Raw genomic sequence first — 22,886 nt, 5'->3', positions numbered from 1 at the left:
ATGCAATCTGATATAGGCTATACATGTACAATCATATTAAACATATTTCCACATTAGTCATGTTGTGAAAGAAAAATCAGAACCAAAGGGGAAAACCACAAAAAGAAAGAAAATAGTCTGCTTTGATCTCTGTTCAGACTCCATAGTTTTTTCTCTGGATGTGGACTGCATTTTCCATCAGGAGCCTTTTGGAATTGTCTTAGATCATGGCATTGCTGAGAAGAGCTAAGTCTATCAAAGAAGGTCTTGGCACAGTGTTGCTGTTACTGTGGACAATGTTCTCCTGCTTCTGCTCACCTCACTCAGTATCAGTTCATTTAAGTTTTCCCAGGTTTCTCTGAAGTCTGCCTGCTCATCATTTCTTATGGAACATTAAATTCACTTTCAAAATGTTTCTTGTTTATCTTGCTGTGGGATGACTATCCCTGCTTCCATTCATAATGATCGATGTAGCTCCTACACACTTGAAGTGTTGGGGGCTTGTTTTCTCGTAGGATAGCTCATGAGCCTCCACCCTTGTGCTTCCCCCCATAACTAGCCAAACTCAGACAGTTTTTAGAAAGAATTACTTATGTACCAGAGCAACATCTGTCAGTATAAAATATCTCCCTCAAACCCTGTGACATACTCTCCATGAGTAGACATAGAGTCCAGAGATATATGGGTGCAAGGTCAGAGAGCACAAGAGCTAACCCAGCTCCTGGTTACACTTTTGCTGGAGTCCTCAAGAAGTTCCCCCTAGAAAGAGCATAGCCTTTCTACCAGCTCCTTGTGGAGGCCTGAATCTGCCTTTCCTCAGTGTGTCTAGTTTGTCCTTACCTACCAGTGTAGGCATTCTTATCCTGAGACATTTCTAAAACTAGGATATTGATGGAAAATTGCTTATTTTGGTGGAAAACTATATTAAATTTAACAAGCCAGTAACAAAATGACAAAATGGGCAGCTAGGTGTCACCATAGCGCATAGAGTGCCAGGTCTGAAGTGAGAAAGACTCACCCTTAGTAGCTATGTGACCCTGGGCAAGTCACTTCAGCCTGTTTTCCTCATTTTCTTCATATATCCAATGAGCTGGAGAAGGACATGGCAAACCACTCCAATATCTCTGCCAAGAAAACTCCTAAATGCTGTTGCAGAAAGTCAGACCACTAAAAATGACTGAAAAACACAAACGAAATCCCCTCATTCCCTCATTTCAGTGCCCCCAAAGAATGTACCTACCTTCGCTGGTAGAAGTGTCTTTCCTGAGAGCTCCATGTTCCAATGAAATCACAAGTCCTGTGCCTCCTTCAGAACTTATTGGGGTTTATTGCAAGTGACTTAGCTGATAATGTACTTCAGTGCCTGAATGTCATAAACAAGAGTGAAAATTTGTTTGAATATCACCACAGCATTAAATCGTGTTAAAACTTGTTGTTAGGTACTACGCAAAGCACAAGAATGCAGACCTGCCTGGTGTTTGCTTTCTGGATGTGAAGGGACTGAAAACACTAATGCAGAGAGCATCCCATGAAGGAGTGTACAGACAGTATTGAATAATGACCTTCACCTAAGGGTCTGAAAATCATCTTAATAAAAAATAATTGACACGTATGTAATACTTCAATGTTTATAAAATAATTTTACATACATAATTTCATTTGAGCCTCATTAATGTCCCTGCTAGATATTTAAGGGATTCTCCCCATTTTATAGAGGAGAAGACTGAGCTTGGGCTCAGTGACTTGCCTAGCAGAGGCAAATCACTTTCTTCCTGATCTACTAGAAGGGACTTTACAGGTCCCACTCATTTTTAAAAATTAGTGGAGCCTCAAAGTCACATAAAGAAGTATCAGAGATGGGAGAGGAGCTGAGGTCTTCCGACTCCAGAGTTCTACTTCTCTTTCCACTATGTGCACAATACAAGTATGGGATGGAGGGAGGTATGAGACAGCTGAAGGCTGTGGGAGTCAACATGGTGTGATGGAAAGAGATCTAATCCAAGAGTCAGTGGCTGTGAGTTCCAATACCACCTCTGATACTAACTGATGACCTTGGGCAGGTTACTTTATCTCCCTGGGCCTTAGTTTCCTCATCTGCAAAATAAGGGGGTTGGACCAGGGGACTTCTGATGTCCCTTCTAGCTCTACATCTATGATCATATCTTTTAGAAGACTCATTATTAGTTAAAAGTGTGACATGATAGCCCCCCCAAAACCAATTTAATACCAGATGGCATTAACAGTCTAATGCAAGGAATGACACCCCCACCCCTGTCAGACCAAAGCTATGTTGTGCTCATTTGGGAGAAAGACATATAAGGAAGGACATTGATGAGCTGGAACATGTGTCAAAGAAGGTGACAAAGACAAGGATTGTAGAGAGTATCGCAGTCAGCAAGCATTCATTGAGTGCCTACTGTATGTGAGGCACATACCATATAATTATTGATTAAAGAATGTGGGCATATATATTTTTAGGAGATATAATTTAATTGGTTAAAGAATAAATTTTCATTGATGTCTTTTGTTTTTACATCACTTATATTTCCCAACATATCCCTCTCCTTTCTCTCTCTCTCCCAGAGACACATCCCTTATAACAGAACATGAAAGTGGGGGGTAGGGGCGAAGTCTACAAAAACTAAACCTATTAAAAAGCCTGATATTCTATGCAGCATTCCACCTATGTGGTCTCCACCTCTACAAAGAAGATTGGAGGCCATCTTCTCATATATCTTTGGGGCCTATCATCATTTTAGAGCATTCAATTTTAATTATTTTATTGTTTCCATCTATATGTAATCATTCTGCCTGTTTCACTTTGCATCCGTTCACATAAGTCTTTTCACACTTCTCTTAGAGAGAGTTACTTTAAAGAACATAGTCCTTGATCATGTTTAAGAATGATAGCTAAGATTTAAATAGTGCCTACTGAAGTCAGGTACTTTACAAATAGTATCTCATTTGACCTTCACAACAACTCTGGGAGGTAGGTGATATTATTATTTCTGTTTTACAGATGAGGAAACAGGAGAGGTTAAGTGACTTGCCCAACGGTTACACAGCTAGTGTAGGGGGTGGATTTGAACTTAGATCTCCCTAACTCCACACCCAGTGCTCTATCCATTCCACCAGCTACTGGTGTAAGTAGGGTTTTAAAGTAACTTAAGGGCATATTTACAGATCATTAACTACTTTGAAGGCCTCACAGGGTAAGGAGGTCACTTCAAAGTATTTTTCAGTTGTTTTTCAGTTGTATCTGACTCTTTATGACCTTATTTGGGGTTTTCTTGGCAGAGATACTGGAGTGGTTTGCCATGTCCTTCTCCCACTCATTTTACAGATGAGGAAACTAAGACAAACAGGGTTAAGTGACTTGCCCAGGATCTGAGGCTGGATTTGAACTCAGGAAGATGAGTCTTCTTGACTCCAGGCCTGGCCTTCTATCCACTGCAGTGCCACCTAGCTGCCCCTGAACAACAGCAACAACTCAGGGAGATGCTTCTTTTAACCATAGTGTCTCTCAACAACTATCTACTAAGCCATAGAAAATTGGCAGCCTGTGCTGGTGGATGGAGTACTGAGAAGAAAGAAAATGCAAATCAATCCCTGAAATTCTGGAATGACAGCAACTAGTGGATGAGAAAGCTGTGGGAATGCTGGGGGTCCTGAGGACCCTTCCAGCAGAAATGTTAGAAGCTGGTGCCAGTCGAACACCCACATTGAATCAATCTGGTTCCCAGCCATCTCTAAACCATGGCACCTATGCTCCAGCCATCATCTCCATGGGAAACTTGGATTCTACCCTGGGAATCCCCAGCCTCTATTTGATCATCTTTTGCCCTTATCCAAGTCTCTACTTCTCTTCCTGGTCATCTCCAAATCATGTGATCTGCCCTTTGACCATCTTCCTCACCTCCAGAACCTGGGCATATTTAGGTTGGTCCAAAGAAGATGCATCAAGAAACCATAAAAGGCAGCATCACCAAATACCTGAAGAACTACCATGAGAAGGAAAGATTAGAGTATGGCTTGACTCCACAGGCTTAGATGGAAATTGCAAAGAGACAGATTTGTGCTTTCTTTTAGTGGGGTGGGGAATCAACTTCCTAATAGTTAGTTATCCCAAAGCAAAATGAACCGGCTTTCAATATGGATGTCATCCAACTCTTCTTAGCAGCTAGGTGGTAAAGTCAATAGAACATTGAACATGGAGTCAGAAAAACCCGAATTCAGTTCCCATGTCAGATACTAATTGTGTGACCCTAGTAAGTCACTTCACCTGTATCAGCCTCAGTTTCATCATCTGTAAAATGAGGGTGATAATAGCACCTACTTGTCAGTGTTGTTTAAGGATCAAATGAGATAATATTTGTAAGCACTTTGCAAACCCTGAAGTTCCATGTAAATGTTATTATTATTTTTTCCCATCCTTACTGGGGGGTCTTTAGGCCTAGGTTGGACACCTACTTGTCAAGGATATTGTAGAATGTTTTCTTGATCATGTTTGCTGAAGCAAGCCTCTGAAGTCCCTTCAAAGTTGGGGTTTCTGTGAAGCAAACATTTGTTTCAGAAGAAATAGAAGCTGTGTTTTCTTTTGTTAAAACAAAGAGCATCAAACTCAAGAGTTGTGTGCCAAGGAAATTGCAATTTCCATTTGTTCATTCATGAGATAAAGTCTTGAAAGTAAGTCACCATGCTAGGTGATGTGTGAGATGGAAAACCAGTCCCTACTCTCCCAGAATTCTCAATATATGAATTCTGTTTGGCTTTTAAAACCTATCTTTCCTACATCATTGTGCGACATTCCCTCCCTGCACTCTGATCTGGCCAAACTCACCTTTGTTCTTTTTCTTCTTTTAAAGGTCAAAATGGATAAATGTCAGGGGCCCAAGGGGGTGCAAGTCCTGTGACCAAGGCTATAGCAGAGGCAAAGCCTGTTCCCGTGGGACTTGTGCTTACTCAAACCCTGGCAGAAGCTCTGTATGACCCTGGAAACTGATGTTCCTGCAGATACTGATGTTCCGTACAGTGAAGTTACAAGTGGGCCTGGGAACCCAGGAACTAGCTCCAGGAACAAGATAAGCTTCATTACTGTGGGTGTAAGGATGTGGAATAGTCATAAGATGGTGAAGTGATGGGATGAGCTCAGCCTGTATGTGATTGGTGGTTACAGCCTTTATAACCCCTAACTTTCAGCTGAATAAAAAGAGTTGCTTGGAGTTGCTTATCATCTTGTCTCTGGTCTCCTTCCTTCAAAGCTCACAGATTGCTCACCTCAGACTGACAGGCATTTAGAGACCTGTTGGTCAGGGGGACCCCAGGGGGGTTGGGCCCTGACCCCAAGCAGATAAATGATTATTTTTTCACATCAAACTTTTATTTTATTTTTTCAATTACACATAACAACATTTGTAACATTTGTTTTTTTAAAAAATTTGAGTTCCAAATTTTCTCTTCATTCTTTCTCCTCTCCCCTCTTTGAAAAAGCAAGCAATTTGCTATAAATTATACACGTGTAGTCATGTAAAATATTTCCATATTAGCATGTTGCCAAAGAAAATGCAAACTAAAAAACCCCAAGAATAATAAAGTTTTAGAAAAATGTTTTTAAAAAAAGTTTTAAAAAACCTGCATTCAGATTCCATCGGTTCTTTTTCTGGGGAGAGAAAGGAGATAGCATTTTTCATCCTGGTACAGCTAGACCACCTTCCTTCACTTTTTTTCATTGATTCCCTTGAAGTTCTTGACCTTTTATACTTCCAGATGAAATTTGTTATGACTTTTTTCTAGCTCTATAAAATAATTTTTTGGTAATTTGATTGGTATGGTACTGAATAAGTAAATTACTTCAGGCAGAATTGTCATTTTTTATTATATTGCCTCATGCTACCCATGAGCAATTAATATTTTTCCAATTGCTTACATCTGACTTTATTTGTGTAAAAAGCATTTTTTAATTGTTTTCATATAGTTCCTGGATTTGTCTTGGCAGATAGACTCCCAAGTATTTCATATTCTCTGCAGTTATTTTAAAAGGAATTTCTCTTTTTATCTCTTACTGTTGGACTTTGTTGGTTATGTAGAGAAAGGTCAATTATTTATGTGGCTTTATTTTATGTCCTGCAATCTTGTTAAAGTTGCTAATTATTTCAACTAGTTTTGATTCTGTGGCAATTAAAAGTTTTGAGAGACATAATTTCTGGATAATTTAATCATTTTATTAGTAAGGTTAGCAGATTATCAATAAAAGGACTGTCATTTGGCTGCCTCTCTTAGACCAAATACCCCTAATGGCATCAGGGTCAGTTAATATGTCTTTCGAAGAGGAGGTGTTCCTGAGGGGAACCTAATCACCTCTGATTGGGTAATCAGATGGGAGGTGGGGTATCTTGGGGTATGAGACTTAGGCCACTCAAATCTTGGTCAAAGAGACATCCATCAATTTCCATATCATCTGTCTTGAAAATAGGGAAAAATCAACATTTTTCTGGACTGTCTGAGCAAACACAACACCCCATTAGCTCAAACTTAGAATTTCTTTTATTGTTTGATTAGATCTTGACCTGGGTGAATCTTTAAGAGAAATTTCCCACTCTGGTTAGAAAGGGGGGAAACCTTGGTCCCAATATAATAATTAGTTATTAAATATAATAGAGAAATATTCATTTCTCACAGTTCTGTAAGTATACCATCATATCATCTGCTGGCCTCTGTTTTTCACATGTGACATACCATCTTCCATCTCCCTACCACAAAAAACAATGGTAAATAGGAAAAGAAATACACCTTTTCCCTTCCCCTTCCTGATGCTGAAAGTGTCAGGCCAAATAGGACCCCTATCCTACAACCCAGGCCTAGGATCATAGATCTAATCCTGGAAGGGACATTAAAGGCCATTGAGTCCAACTCCTTTATTTTACAGTGTCTGTGGCAGAATTCAAGCCTAGGTCTTCCTGACTCCCCAGTACTCCAAGTTCATTGCTCCAACCACCAACCTGCCTCATGTCTAGCCTTCCCTACTCAACCTGGATATCACCCACCTAAATTTGCCAGTAGTTGGGCCATCAACATTCAAGTCAACTGAACAACTTTCACTGTGTCTGACTTTATGATCCAGAAGGTCACAGGAGCCTTCTGTTTTCCCATCTGTAAAATGGACCTAACTATATTACCATCCTTTTTAAAATAGAGGTGTGAGTATAATTCCATCTAGAAATATAAGCTATTGTAAATGTATATATGTGTGTGTGTGTAAATATATATACCTATACTTACATATATACAAACATACATGCACATATGTACATACATTCATGCACACACACACACACATACACATATATAGACAATCCAGACAATGTGTAAATTTAAGGAATCACTGATGTAATGGGGACAGTCTCTTTTCCATGCCCCACAGCTGCAGCGAATAATGTTAGTAGCTGCTGTCACACCCCCCACTCTCATCTTTTCTACTCTAGATGTGGTGAGTTGAAGCCCTGGGGAATTTGAGGAATCCACCCAGTTATCCCCATAACTTTGGTGACTGGACGGCCCTCATCATTCTGACTGCATTTCTGGGGATTGCATACATCCTCAGAATGAACATCCACTCATTCAACACTCTCTGCTCTGCTTTCATCCCCTGTCTCATCAAACTTTTCTATAAAGTAAATTCTTTGAAGTGGGTACTTGTCACTGGAGAAATGAAAATCCATTTACTGAGTGGAGGCCATGAATCTAGAGAGTAAAAAAAATCCCATAGATTGTACTTGGGTCCTGAAAATCCCATAGAGTGTGCTTGGGCCCTGAGGGATTCACCTGTACTAATGCTAAAACCCATTTCACTGGTTGGAAGAAGAGACAGGGAACAGACGTGTTACCCCACAAGAATAAGGAAGCTCCTACCAGTTCAGGTCAGCATGTCTCTGCAGCTTGGAGACAGAGGATTACCTTGAACACTGAGGTTAAGTGACTCACTCAGAGTCACAAGGCCAATGGATATCTGAGACAAGACTTGAATCCAGCTCAAATTGGTTTCAACTGGTTCTGATTTTGGCTTTAGTTGAGTCAACATTAGACAGCTCCTTTGAATTCTAATTCAAAGATGAAAGGAACTTTTAATCCAATGCATAACAAAAAGGAATCTTCCTGATGACATACTTTGCTTAAAGTTTGCTTAAAGACCTCTAAGTGTTGAGGTTCAGGGGTAGTGGGGACCCCAAAATACTGACATACCGGGTCCTACTTGAATGAATTTGACTCAAGACTTCTTTAAACCAAAGAAAAACAAGTTTATTAAAGATTCGTCGTATGGGTTGACTCTTATGGAGCCTAAGCATTTATAATGCTTTTAAGCACAAGCGGGTCAGATAGAATCTCAGCTAGACAGAGTCTGAGCTGGATTGAATCTGAGCGCCTTCGGGGAGGCAAGATGGAACTTAAATACAGAAAAAGGCTGAGGGAAGAACCACTTGTCGCCAAGTATTCTGGAGTTCCAGGGATGGTCTTGATAGATCAGACCCAGGGAGGATCCACAATCCAGGCTGGGCAACTTGGATTTCAAGAGAATGCTAAGTAGAAGATTGGGAGTATCTGGCCTGGTAGAAACAAAGGGGAATCCAAGGACCACCCCCCCCAAGGCCAGACTTTTCGGGGGGGCCCTTCAGACAAATGAGACAAAAACCCTCCCCATTCAAAGGGTCTTGGCTTGGGCTTGTACCCCATCAGGAAGATTCAAGGGGAGCTCAAGGAGGTTCCCAGAGTCTGAACCCCATCATAAGGAGAGGGAACCCATCCTTTTCTTTGTCTCTTGGACCAGTCTCATTGGTAAGATTTTCCTGACATAGCCTCAATTTTCCTCTTTTTAACAAATTTGTTATATTCTAAGATGCTAACTTTAATATGCTCCCAAACATTATGTTTCTGAAATCTTTTTTAAAAATTATATATTCACCTTGCCTAATTTAAAACGGACACTTCACTTGGGGAAAAAAGGGGGACTGAGGAGTCCCTGAGCCCACTCAGTGTGATGTTAATCTCTTTGATGTGAGATGTTGACTAGAAAAGGTTTAGGTGGGATTTTAGCATTAAGTTTTAAGCGCACATGGCTGTCTCACCAGGGTTTCCACAGTTAAGTGTGCCATTAAAAGCTGGATGGAAAATTTAAGGGGGGTGAAATCCTGCACAGCTATTGTATATGAAGATTAAATTCATTTACCAAAAGTAATGACTTTGTGCTGTGGCAGGTACTCCTATAAAAAGGGGGTATGGGGAAGGACAGGAATAATATACCTTGAGAAAATCTTGAAGCAAGGAGGACGTCCAGAACTCTTCCCAATCTTTGCTTCCAAAAGCAGGTAATCTGCGTTAGCCAGAACCCTCACTTAAGGCAACAGGTCCATGGGGAGTTAAGGTACTGTAGGAAGTGTCACTGATTCCAGGGCATGTGCTTAACAAAGCAATGCTAGAAGGTAAATACTGGGGGGAAGGGGGTTGGTGTGTCTAGGGGTATGAAGGTCTTAAGAGAAGCTTTGTCATTCACCAGATTAGTGATCAGAACCTAGATCCAACTCCTCCCCATTTAACAAAGGAAGACATTGAGGCTTCAGGAGGTTAAGTGAATTGCTTGAACTCACACAAAGTAGTAAGTCTCAGAGGTGGGATTTGAAGCCAAATCTTCATAGATCTAACCTTTTCTGCTTGGATGAAGGAGCCTCTGAGAGGAGATCAAATATGGCATAACCACTGGGTAAGTCACTTCCTTGTTTTAGGACACAGTGTTTTAAGCTCTGGCTTATCTACCACTGGACTAGGTGAAGCTTCAAGGGTGCACTGGGCTTGACTGTTGACAAACTCCTAAATGGCACCTCACTCTTCCAAACTTTCAAAGCTGACGAGGTCATGGCCCTCTTCTGAATAGACACCACCCAGATAAAAGCCATGAAGGTGGAGGTGGTGAGCAAAAAGGGGAGGGATGCCCTCTGCCCCTCCCTTCCCCTACCCCCCAGGCTGACAGAAGCCTTCTCTTCACTCCATCTACTGTCTGGTAGCTGGTAGACTCTGATGAGCCTTCCACATCTCCATAACATTGCAAAGGCAGGCTCACCATGTGCATTTGCTCCCAGGATGGGGTTTTTGTCAACCCCATTACAAAAAAAAGACTTTTAAAATTATAATTAAAAAAATTTCTGACAATTCCATAACATTTCTTGAGATAATTACTTAGCCTTGACTGATCTCTCTCTCTCTCTCTCTCTCTCTCTCTCTCTCTCTCTCTCTCTCTCTCTCTCTCTCTCTCTCTGATGGTAAAGTGGAACTTGGGTATTTTAAATTCTTGCTGCTGGGTTGGGGGATGGTTTGATTGTTTTCCTTCATTATCAGAGGACCAAAATGACATCACTACATCGGAGTCAAGGTACAGCACGTCCAACTGTGGCTGATCAGACCAGTATGGCTCAGAAGACTCTACCATAGATTGGGGACAAATAATCCATGTAGACTTTTGAGGTGGAAACATCTCTGCATTTGCACATTTCACATTTCTTTTGGTAAAAGCAAGGGATACTACATGACACAGTGTTAGTGAAAAGAATGCTGTTTTTAGAGTCAGGAGACCTGGGTTTGAATACTCCCTTGCCAACTCATGGACATGTTCTAAGTCTCAGTTTCCTTCTCTGTAAAATGGGGGTAATTGTATTATACCACCTGCCTCACAGAGTTGTAGGGAAGAAAAGTGCTTTGCAAACATTAAAATACCCTCCAGATGTGACTAGGTATAATTATATGTGATTAATCCTTAACTGCATTTGTAAAAAATGTTAAGCGATATGTGACCTTATCCTATGAGATACTTTTCAGGATAGAGATGATGACCTCCATGATCTTCATAAAAGCCTTTCAGAAGAAAACAGCGGTCTTTCCCATTTTAGGGATGAAATCACTGAGGTTCAGTCTTTCTATCTCTAGAGATTTGATCCTTTAGACAGAGAATCCTGGAATATCAGATCTGGGAGCGGCCTTGGAGACCATTGCACAGGGAGGTTTTGTCACCTGCCCAAGGTCATCCTCCTTCCATCTTATGTCACTCAAAGTTCATTTCTCTCACTCTAGCCTTCTTTCTAGTATATACACTTCCTCCAGTGGAAAGCAGCATTTCCCAGACAATGGAAGGTGGATGTGGTCCCCACTGTGCAAATCTGGGTTCTTGGAGGACATTTTTGTTATTGGCAATGTTTTCCAATGCTAATATTTTAAAGAATAAAATGTGCTTATCAAAATACTGACCTGTTTGGTCATTTTCAGGTACATGAAAAGTAAATTTTCAACTTGCTCTATTCACCTAGTACTAGAATCTCCAAATGTAGAGTTACATAGACCTATCTATACATTTACAGATTCTGGCAATATAGTTCCAGTCCCAAAGGAGGGATGGCTAAACTGATTTGGGGAACAGAAGGAAAGAGGACTGGGGTTTGGAGATCCAAGAAGAAAAGGAGCAATTTGGTTCATGTGGGGAGGAAGTTGCTAAGAAATACTAGGCTTTTGAGTTCCACCTAGACTTTGCCACCCACTGCTGTACAGGGACTAATTACTGTGTGTCTCAGTGCCTGGCTGCTTTGCTTTTCTCTGCATACATGCGGAAGACCTTGTCCCGTCTTGCAAGGTTAGCTTAACTCATTTCTGGGCTCTTTGCCAACCCCAAATAGTTTTCTCTCGGTGAATGCTGCTTCTTCAAGTTTGTTTGTTTGCTTTCTTCCTTTTGTTAATGTCCCACAGAATGGAACTGACCTCGAAACTCCTAGCTGGATGCCTTCTCCTGACTGTGTGTGTGATGATCAGCTCTGGCCAACACTGGTCCTATGGCCTTCGCCCAGGAGGGAAGAGGGATGCTGAAACTTTGATTGATTCATTTCAAGAGGTGTGTTTGTTTGTTACTGACCTCTTGAAGAAAGGGTAGTGGACTCAGGAGGCATGAGTTTTTGGACATGGCCAATGCAGGACTTGGTGTTGCTTGAATATGCATATTTGTTTGTTGGCTTGTTCAGTTGTGTCCAACTCATCAAGACCACGTTTGGGGGCTTCTTGGCAAAGATATTGGAGCATTTTTCCATTTCCTTCTCCAACTCATTTTACAGATGAGGAAATTGAGGCAAACAAGGTTAGGTGATTACCCACAGCCACACAGATGGTAGGTGTCTGGGGTGAGATTTGAATGTAGATCCTCCTGACTAGGCCTAGAGCTGTATCCATTGTACCACCTAGCTGCCCTGTGCATATTTGTTAGAAGGCCTTTATTTTTTTTCTCCTCCCCATCCAAAGGAGAAGAGCCAGGGAAAGTGAAAGAGAGAGAAAATAGATTTTAGTTGGGTGAAAAAAATTGTTAGTGAAAATGAAGAAGTATGTTTCCCTTGTTCAAAAATGGCACTTATGTTATTTAATTCAATTTATCCAAAATTTGTTAAGCACTTACCATGTGCCTGTCAATCAACAAACATTTATTAAACACCCACTATCTGCTGAAAGTCTGCTAGGTTTCCGGTCCCTCAAGAAGCCCACATTGGAATGTGGACCAGGGGAGAAAAATGTACATCCAGAAGTAGATACAAAAAGAGCCAGTTTTTGGAAGAGAGAGTGGGCATGAGCAGCTTGGGTGGGTAGATCAGGAAAGTTGGTTCAGCTGTGTCAGACATAGACCTAGCCTAGCTATTCTTACAATGCAGTGAGGCAGTCCATATTGTGACCTGGTCAAACTCCACCAGGAGCATTGTTCACTTCTGGTTGCCATTTTGAGCAGCTAGCTGGCGCCATTGTGCACAGAGCACCAGCCCTGCAGTCAAGAAGACCTGAGTTCAGATCCGGACTCAAACACTTTCTAGCGTATGACCCTGGGCAAATCACTTCACCCTGTTTGCCTCAGTTTACTCATCTGTGAAAGGAGCTGGAGAAGGAAAAGATAAACCTCTTCAATATGTTGGACAAGAAGATCCCCAATGGGGTCCTGGAGAATTGGATATGATTGAACAACACCACCACATTATTGCCCCATTTTAGGAAAGATATTGATGAAATGTAAAGTGCCTAGAGTAGGACACCAAAAACGTTCAAGACCCTTGAGGTCTTGCTCTGTGAGGACTGGTTGAAAGACCTGAGGTAGTTTAATTCCAAAGCAGAGAAGACTCAGTAGAGACATGATAGCTAAATTCAAATATTTTGAAGACTAGAAGAGGGTGTTCATCTGCTTGCCACAGAGAGAGGAACTCAAAGTGATGGTGGAAGATGTAAAGAGGAAAATTGAGGATAGATATAAAAGGGGGAAGAGATTTTTTTAATAATGCTATGGGCTGCCTCAGGAGTCATGGGCTCCTCCTCATTTGCAGACTCTTGAAGAGAAGCCTGGGCAGTCACTTGGCAGCAATGAGAATGTAGATGGGAAACTCTCAAAGATTAGATGATCTCTGAAATCTTACCAGATTCTGAAATTCTGTGATTCTGGGGACATATATGAAAAAAACAAAGAAAGAGAGACAGTGAGACAGAGAGAGAGAGAAACAGAGACAGGGCTAGAGATAGAGAGAGACAGAGAGAGAGAAACCGAGAGACAGAGGGAGACAGAGAGAGATTCTAAGGGAGCATGTTTAAGCAAGGGCGATATTTGGGGGCCATTTGCATAGAGATAATTGAACCCTAGGGATTTGGTGAAATTTTCAAGAGCAATTCTCATTACATCAGCCTTGGGTCAAGTTCCTTCATAGAATGGGGAGTTTTCACAGAATTAGGACAAGCCACTTACCTTTCTAACATACTTTCCGTCCTCCTTAGGTGGCCTTAAGATTCACCTGCCCTGAAAGCATACAGTTTCCTAGCCATGGACATATACTTCCAGTCTATTGCCTTTGTGTTTTCTTTAATATTATTATAATTATTATTTTCAATTCCAAATTCTCTCCCTCCCTCCATGCATTGAGAAGGCAAGAGATACGATAACCTTTATATATGTGAAGCCATGTAAAATATATTTATTAGCTATGTGGCACCACTAATAGAAACAAAAAAAAAAAAGACAAACAAAGTTTTAAAAATCTGCTTCAATCTGCTCTCAGAGTTCATCAAATCTCTCTCTGGGGATAGGTAGCATGGGTCCTTGGGAATTGCCTTGGATCGTTGTATTCATCAGAGTAACTAAATCTTTCCCAGTTGGTTATCATAATAACATTGCTGTTACAACATGCTGTTACAACACGTCCATTATTGTCCTCTTTAGTTTGCATCAGTTCCTATTAATCTTCCTAGGTTTTTCTGAAACCATCCCCTTCACACAATGTGCTTTTACTTGAACATTCCTGTGTACGTCTTATGGGTGGATCTGGTCCCATTGTTTTAAAAGAGACTTCCCCAAGTTCTTTTTCTCATTGTCCAAGAATTCTGTTGTTTGTATTCAGATGGCCAGTGAAGGTAACCAGCTGGCAGAGCCTCAGCGTTTTGAATGCACCATTCACCAGCCACGTTCACCACTTCGGGATCTAAAGGGAGCTTTGGTGAGTAAAGCACAGAATTCCCAAATTTCTGAGTTAAAAGTCCTCTGGAACATCCTCTAGCTTCCTTTTTGAGGCAGGAGGTCCTCTTATATCAGGAATTCTTAACTTGGGGTTCATGGAGAGGCTTCGTGGGGTTTGTGAACTTGTAGGGAAAAAATTGCACTTATTTTCACTAACCTCTAACTGAAATTTAGTGTTTCTTTCAATTACTTTAGATCATTATTCTGAGCAGGGTCCATAGGCACCGGATGGTATGCCATGAGGCTCCTTGACACTTGAGAAGGTGAAGAACTCTCTTCTCCAGCATCCCTAACAAGGGATCCCCCCACCTTTCTCTGTAGACAGGGTACCCCTACTTTCTCCTAGGGTCATTCTCATCCTTCCTGAAGACTCTTGTTGCTAGAAAGAAGTTTCTAAAAAGTGTTTTTTTTAGAACTCTTAACATCTAACAGAAGACCCTGCATGCAGAATGTATTTTAAAATATTTGATGAATGAATTAATGAATGAATTCCTTCTGGCAAGCCAAAATCTGCTTCCCTCTAATCTCCATCCATTGGCCCTAGATCTGACATCCAGAGCCATACAGAAGAAGCTTGTTCCTCCTCTGCCTGACAGTCCTTCAGATATCTTTAGCATTATTAGATGGATAGAAAAGCCAACAACTTGAGATTATATTAGATATATTTGGTATAATTGGAGGCATATTATTAGAGGCAGTTATATAGCACAGTGGATAGGGCACTGGACCTGGAGTCTGGAAGACCTGAGTTCAAATCCTGCCTGCTAGCTTTGCTATCCTGGGCAAGTCACTTAACATCTACTGCCTCAGTTCCCTCATCTGCAAAATGGACATCATCATAGCACCTACCTTCAAGATCCAATGAGATACTATTTGTAAAGTGCTTTGCAAACCTTAAGAGAGCTAGAAAATGCTGCCTATTATGTGAAGAGAGCTGTCACATTTAATATTTGTCAACATTTGCTGGAAAAGTACTTAACAGATATTAAGATATTATCTCATTTGATCCTCACAAAAAGGTAGCTGTGATTATTATCCCCATTTTACAGGTAAGGAAATCAAGGCTGAGGAAGGTTAAGTGACTTGCTCTGGATCGCACAGCTAGTTAAGCATCTAGGGCAGGATTTAAAGTCTGGTCTCCCTGACTCCAGGTCTGGTGCCCTATTTATACATATCCCCAAGTCTTCTTCACTCCTGGCTAATTGAGGTCCAAAGAGGTCACAATTACTAGAAGAGCCAGGATTCAAACTTGGGTCCTCTGGCTCCCAATCCAGTCTTCTTACTATAGCAGGTTATTCTGCTTCCCCTGAATTTAACTAACTCCACTAAATTATGAAACTTCACAAAGGGAGTCTGCCATATTGGCCTCATTCCATAGATACAAGAAGAAACTGGTCATGCCTTTCAATTGTTTGGGAAGCCAGTAAAGTCAATTACTCTTAATGGACACATGTATATCATTTTTGCAGGCCAGCCTGATTGAAGGAGAAGCTGGAAGGAAGAAGGCTTAACTGCACTGGACCAAAAACATTTCCCAATATAGCTCTGTAGTTCAAGTAGTAGCCCTTTTGATGAAGACTGTTAGAATGTGCTGTGATGCATTTGGAAGCATCTCCAAACTCAGGCACATTTAGCATTGAAAGTATCTTGGAACTGAGGGCCCCATTCTCAATAAAGTAGTTATAAGTGTTTCTTCTGACTTTAAAATTCAGACACCAGAGCTGGGTCTATGTATGGGTATGTGAATGTGTATATGTATGTGTGAGTATGAGTGTGTGTGTGTGTGTGTGTGTGTGTTGGAAACTTGAATAGGTAGGGGCTGCCCATGTTTCCACAGGGGTGGGAAGTTCTATTTCTCAGTGGGTTTTAGAAGGTGGGTTTCTTTGCTCTTCTGTCCTGGACTGAGAGACTTGGGGGTGAAAGCTGTGATTAGCAATAATTCTTCCATCTCATTCACATCCTGTCAAAAGTTACACTCCTTTTCACACTCACATCTTCACTTCCCAATATCTGTAATGTCTTATGATTTACTTTAACGTAATGGATCAATCAATCAACAAACATTTAGGAAGCACCTACTGTGTGCCAAGCACAGTGTTTGGTGCCCAGAATATAAAAGACAAAAATAGCCTCCTGTATCCATTTTTCATTGCCAACTCTTCCTTCCTTCTTCTTTTGCATATGGCAGCCATTGTGCAGCCCCTGGTGAGCCATAGACAGTCTTTGGTTATGTCACACATGGTCTACATCTTGAGATCCCAGAGTAGGAGGGAGGCTAGGGATGAGTTACTCTAGTCACATATGTTGAGTTACAGAAGGACTCAACAGGATGTTTCTCGCTATCAACTAGAAACTTCTCTCAATAGATTCCTGTCTCTTATTATTCTGGGGAGTCTTACTTATAGAATGCATTTAGAGCATGGTTCCATTTTTGATTTAACTATTCCATCCTACCTCCCACCTTACCATTGGGTCTGGAGGGATTCTAGGTGACATCTAAGATACCCCCCCAGAGGTGTTTGAGGCAGGAGTCGTTAATTCTAATCTTGGGTTCCTGATGACTAACCTGTAAGATATCTGTTAGGACCACGTAGTGTAGACAATCAGTGGTCATGGATCAGCCATACCTGGTGATGAGCTGAGACAGAGGTTACCATGAACCCTTTACTTTTAAGACTGGTGTGTGTGTTTGTCCTTCACCCGAAGAAGACCATGCCATTAGAGAAATGATGACATGACTTGCACTTGACTTTGAATGAGGGAGGGCTGTGCAGGTCACCACCCTCACTTTTCCTCCAGAGCCATCTGAATCCAGTGACCAGATATTCATTAGGATGACTAGAGATGACCCAGGATGAGGCAATTGGGGTTAAGTGACTTGCCCAAGGTCACACAGCTAGTGAGTATCAAGTGACTGAGGTGAGATTTGAACTCAGGAAGATGAGTCTTCTTGCTTCCAGGCCTAGCACTAGATGCACTATGGGGCCACCTAGCTGCCCTCTAATTGGAGTAGACAGTGTCTAATAAGAATCCAGCTACAGGGTCGATGGAAAGACCCAGAAACCTTAGGGGAGTCTGTAGCTCAAGGTCCAGGCATCCTTAGTCAGGGGCAAGTTTGCCACCACTTAGGAGTCTTGAGCCCAATAGCATTCATTTCTCTTCCCTCTTTTGATAAAGCATCCATTTAATCTACATGTGTATGAGTAATCCTTTCAGAACACATGTAGTTGGGGAATTAGAATCTCCATGGGCTGGAAGCATCAGCTAATTTGACTATTAATTATGATGGGATTAAATCATACACATTTAAATTGAAAAATCTAGACAGAAACCCAGGAGGAGTTACCATGAGGGACTGGGGGGATGAGAGAGCCCAGTGGTTAGTGAGCTCAACACTAGAACTTAGGAACTGCTCAGAAATGTACAATGAAAGCGAGATGGAGCCCTTCTGGTGTCATGCACAGGTACTGTTCTCTAGGTGGCCATAAGTCACGGGAATGTTGGTACTGGTTAAGATTTTTAAAATCTAAATTGGTTGATGAATTGCATCCATATTGGTCCCTTTAAACAACTTCCTTGGGAGCAGGTAGATGGCACAGTGCTGGGTCCGGAGTCAGGAAGGCTTGAGTTCAAATTTGGTCTCAGACACTTACTAGCTGTGTGGCCCTTAACTGTAAGTCATTTCACCCTGTTTGCCTCACTTTCCTCATCCATAAAATGAGCTGAAGAAGGAAATGGCAAACCAATTCAGTATTTCTGCCAAGAAAACCTCAAAAGATCTCACAAAGAGGTGGACACACCTGAAATATGACTAAACAACTTAAAAAAAAACCTTCCTCTTTTTTTGTTTTGTTTTGGTGAAATCCTATCTGATCTTTGAATCTTTTGAAAAATCTGCTCTCATAAAATCTGAGTTGCATGTCAGACCATATACAGCTTCCCTGTGATAAAGAAAGCTGGATTATAGATTCTATGATGGGCTGGTTACTTTCCACTGCTTCCCCCAACCCTATAATGTCCACACCAGTTTCTGTTTATAGATAAAAATCAGGTGAAATATTAGTTACCTCTCATTACATCATCTTTTCCAGTGCTTTTAGCCACCCTGAACTACTCTCAGGGGCCATAGTCCAAACCTCTCATTCTTTAGAGAAGAAAACTGAAGACCAGGAAGAATAAATGAGTTGTGTTGGGTGAGCTAATTTTAGATCCCCACCCCCCAGCCCATCATCCACTCAGCTGCCAAATTCATCTACTAAAAGCACATGTTTGACCAACTTCTCCCTCCCCCTTCCCCCCCCCCCCCCCCGCCTCAATCCCCAATTCACACACTTTCAGAAGCTTCCTATCATTCCCAGGAAAAAAAAGCAAAATCCTGCTGCCTTTCAAAACCCTTCTCTCCAGTCTTCTTATACCTTCCTTACTGCCATACCTTCTACAATCCAGTGACCTTGGATCCAATGGAAAGTGGTCATGGACTGTTTTTCACGCAAGACACTCTACCTTCCCACTGGCCATACCTCCTCAACTCTGCCTCCTGGCTGCTTTCAAGTCCCACCTGAAACTCCACATTGGGTAAAAAGCCTTTCCTGATCTCTCACAATGCTAGTACCTTCCCTCTGAGTTTATCCACAATTAATCATGTATACAGCTTCTTTGTATAGTCATTTGCACGTTGTTTTTCCCATTAGACTGTGAGCTCATTGAGAATAGATATCCACAGCCCTTCACACAATGGTTGGCACACAGTGGGTGCTTAGTTAATGCTTGTTGACTTCACTTTTAAGGAGAACAGATAAAGGGCAAAAATGAATGAGCAGACACAATGGTCCCAGCAGAGTGGAGAGGAACGTGGTTTTCATTGGTCATTCACTCAAAAACTGCATTTATTCATTCATTCGCTTAAAAACTGCATTATTTACACATTGTACAATTGTTAATGAGATTCTCAGAAAACCTCACCCGCTTAGTTTATATACCTTATTTACCATCCCAGGAAGTCACATTCTGGATTCTCAAGGACGTGGGCTCCCTTTAGTTAAGTAGAGGCTGGCAATGCCAGTGTAGAAACTTGCTAGACCCTCTGGCTCTTTGCCCAGGAAAGTGCCTCTCACCACAAGCCTGGGTCTCAGAGGGGAGGCTTGGCTTCTAGTGGTTTCAAATGAACAAATGGTCCAACTGATCCAAGAGAAAGTGGTTCATTCCCTGGAGAAGCTGTAGGAGGTGCTGGAGAGCAGGCTGGACCTGAGGGCTTAGAGATGGAACCTCAGGCACCACCTGGCCCACCCCATCCAACCCCCCCAAGCCCCTTTAAAAATGAGAAGCCCAATGTTTCCTCCATCTCAAGACCCTGAGCACATCCCTTCAACTTCCTAAATCTCAGTTTAGGGATAATAATGGGACAGCATTGATGCTGCGTGGCCTGTTGTTAGAAAAGTACTTTACATTGCAGAGAAATGTGAATTACTATTATTGGAGTAATATATATATTCTGACATTGTGGAAACCATTTCAGATACCTAGCGTCAGGTAATGTCTTGTGACTTCATGACCATTGGGAGTCCCGCCATGACACATCCCCTCCCAAAACAGATCAGTACCTACTCTCCTATCCACAGTACTAGAGAGTTGCCTGGGGGTCTCAAGGAGGTTACGTGACTGGCCAAACATCACCTAGACAGCATGCTCCAGAGGTCTTTCAGGCTGCAAGACCAGCTCTTTCCTGTTTCACCAGGCAGCTTTGATTATACCACTTTAGATCTTCAAGGATCTAAAAATCTGCCACCTAAAAGATTTTTATATATAAATATGTGTATATATATGTATATATAGATGTGCATAGATTCACGATGTATATATACATGTATAAATAAAGGTATACACATGTGAATATATGTACACATGTGTATGTATACATGTCTTTACATATAAACATATATATGGATAAAATCGTTACCAATGGAGCAGGCATTGGTAGAACAACAGAATATTAAAATCCAAAAGGTCTTTAGAGATCATGTAATGTCGGCCCTCTCATTTTACAAATAGAGCAATTTTAGGCAATGTGATGTAGCAAATTCATGGCAAGGCCAGGACAAGAAGCCAGCCCTGCCAACTCCCAGGGCCACGCTACATTGTGCTACTCAATTTGTAAAGATTTTACTGAAATATTTTGTTGAAAAGATCAGGCTTTTTTTTTTGTTGTTGTTGTTAAAAAGAATAGCTCCCTGGGTGGGAGGAGAGAGAAAAATAAATACAAGGGAAAGTTTAAGCAATGTTAAAAAATATTCATTACAAATTTACTTTACAGAAATCAGATAATGCAAAGGAATTAGAGTATCTTGAAAAATAGTAGTAATTATTATCGAAGGTCTTTGGTTGGATTTTAGATGAAATCTCATACCATCCCAGAGACCTAAGATGTAGTGGGAGCTAGATTTGTATGTAACTCGGGCAGGGTCTGTAAAGACTTTGTCATCAGATTGGGACGTTTTGAAGGTGTTGACATCATCCTGGGATGCATTTCCTTCTGTAGGTCTGTGGCCCAGGTAAGCCTTCCACAGAACCCAGGTACCAATGTTGCAGGTTATGACAACGAAAGGATATTTCACCTTTGCTTTTATGACCGTTCTCTCATTTTAAGGATTAGGAAACTGAAGCCCAGGGGAGTTAAGTGACAGGATTTTATCTCTTCTTAGAATGAATATTTCCTCCCCTGAGACTCCAAGGGATCTACACAAAGTCATCCATGGCCTGTGTTCTCAGACTATTCTGAGTCCAAGAAAGAGAGTAGACAGAGACAGATAGATGGACAGGAGGGAGGGATGAGAGAGAGAGAGAGAGAGAGAGAGAGAGAGAGAGAGAGAGAGAGAGAGAGAGAGAGAGAGAGAGAGAGAGAGAGAGAGAGAGAGCCTGACAGAAACAGAGACGGGGAAAGATGAGAGACAGAAAAAGTTGAGAGACAGAGACAGACAGAGACAGAGCATGTACCTATGAACCATAGTTTCACAGAGACACCTCAGGTAGATGGGTACCTTCTGTTGAAGTAACCCTGGGAAAAGGGGACTAACATGGGTCAGGAAGGTGTCATTTCTCTAAACGAAAGCTAACAGTCAACCAAAGCCATAGGACACTTCAGAAAATCAATTCCAGGTTTAATTTAAAAATAAATAAATAACAGCAAATCTCAGCAAAAAATTTCCAGCCTTCTCAAAGCATCTTTTTTAACTACAGGTTTACAGAAGCTGCCCAGCTATCACACAGAATCTCAGAGCTGGGAGGTACTTCCCTAGTCCTCTAATTCAACCCCTACTCCCAAAATGTTCCCCACAACAACTCAAGTGTGTGTGATAAGAGGCTACCTAGCCATGGCTTATTGATACCCAATGAGGGAGATCCAGCAACCATTCAAGGACTTAACTGGTGATTGCTCTAATTTTCAGGAAGTCTCCTTCAATCAAGTCAAAACCTTCCTTTACAACTTGTATCCATTGTTCTAGTTTTTCTCTCTGGAACCAAGGAGGAAAAGTCTACTCGTTCTTGTCCAGGATGGCCATTTAAATGCTTGAAGAAAGGCATCTCTCGCACCCCTGGCATGCCTGCCCTCCCCAACCAAACCCTCACTTCTGCTAGTTCCGTCATTCAATCCTCAATCCTTGAAGATTAAGCCAAGACTGGTGAATGCTGAGAAGGCTTGCCTAATAGAATGGTCTGGGTATTGGAACTCCAGGCTCATCATACCACAACAAAGGGAAAACACTGTCCTTCTGTTGACTAGAGCTCACACATGCATCACTCAGCTTTCACAAAGTGGCAGTTACATCTGGCATGACCAATGCCAATTAGAACAGCATGACCAAACAGCCAAGGAATGGATTCCCAAGTCTGGTAAGCTCTCAAAGGGTACGGTGTGGAGGGCTTGGTTATTGAAGTCTTTGGATTGTCCTAGACGTGGTAGGCCATATTGGCAGCTTGCGAAGTGGGGAAATTGCTGGGGGTTGCCCTTTGTTTTTTGCCAATGTCACAGACACCTAATGTCAGAAATCCTGGTCCATGCTAATGATTAGAACATATGATCCCATAGCTAACTCCCTTTACAATCTTCTTCTGCTTTCCACAATCCTCACTGAATTCTATGCATTTAAAGGGTTGTGGTGTGGTGTGTGTGTGTGTGTGTGCATGTGGGAACACAATTTCCATTAATATAGAAAATACTTGATCCCCAGATAAAGGGCAGGCAGAAAGGACCTCAGAGTGCCCACCAGACAACAGGAGGTGTCCTCAGTGCTTTGCAAGACTGTGATCCAAGTTTCTCTTTGGCCTCCTGCATGAACCAGAGACTGAAGGGTGG

General features: G+C 41.6%; 1 protein-coding gene across 1 annotated transcript; it reads left to right on the top strand.

The window, feature by feature from the left end:
- Positions 1-11,689: 11,689 nt before the first annotated feature.
- GNRH1 (gonadotropin releasing hormone 1) lies at positions 11,690-16,227 on the top strand. Its single transcript, XM_072637018.1, has 3 exons — positions 11,690-11,899; positions 14,421-14,516; positions 16,006-16,227. Exons 1-3 carry the CDS (start codon positions 11,702-11,704, stop codon positions 16,045-16,047), a joined length of 336 nt encoding a protein of 111 aa, XP_072493119.1. The 5' UTR covers positions 11,690-11,701; the 3' UTR covers positions 16,048-16,227.
- The last annotated feature ends 6,659 nt before the right edge of the window (positions 16,228-22,886 follow it).

Source organism: Notamacropus eugenii, chromosome 1 (assembly GCF_028372415.1).
Source record: "Notamacropus eugenii isolate mMacEug1 chromosome 1, mMacEug1.pri_v2, whole genome shotgun sequence".
NCBI classification, from domain to species: domain Eukaryota; kingdom Metazoa; phylum Chordata; class Mammalia; order Diprotodontia; family Macropodidae; genus Notamacropus; species Notamacropus eugenii.
The sequence above is the reverse complement of the archived record's forward strand: the minus strand, read 5'-3'. Positions and strand labels throughout refer to the sequence as shown.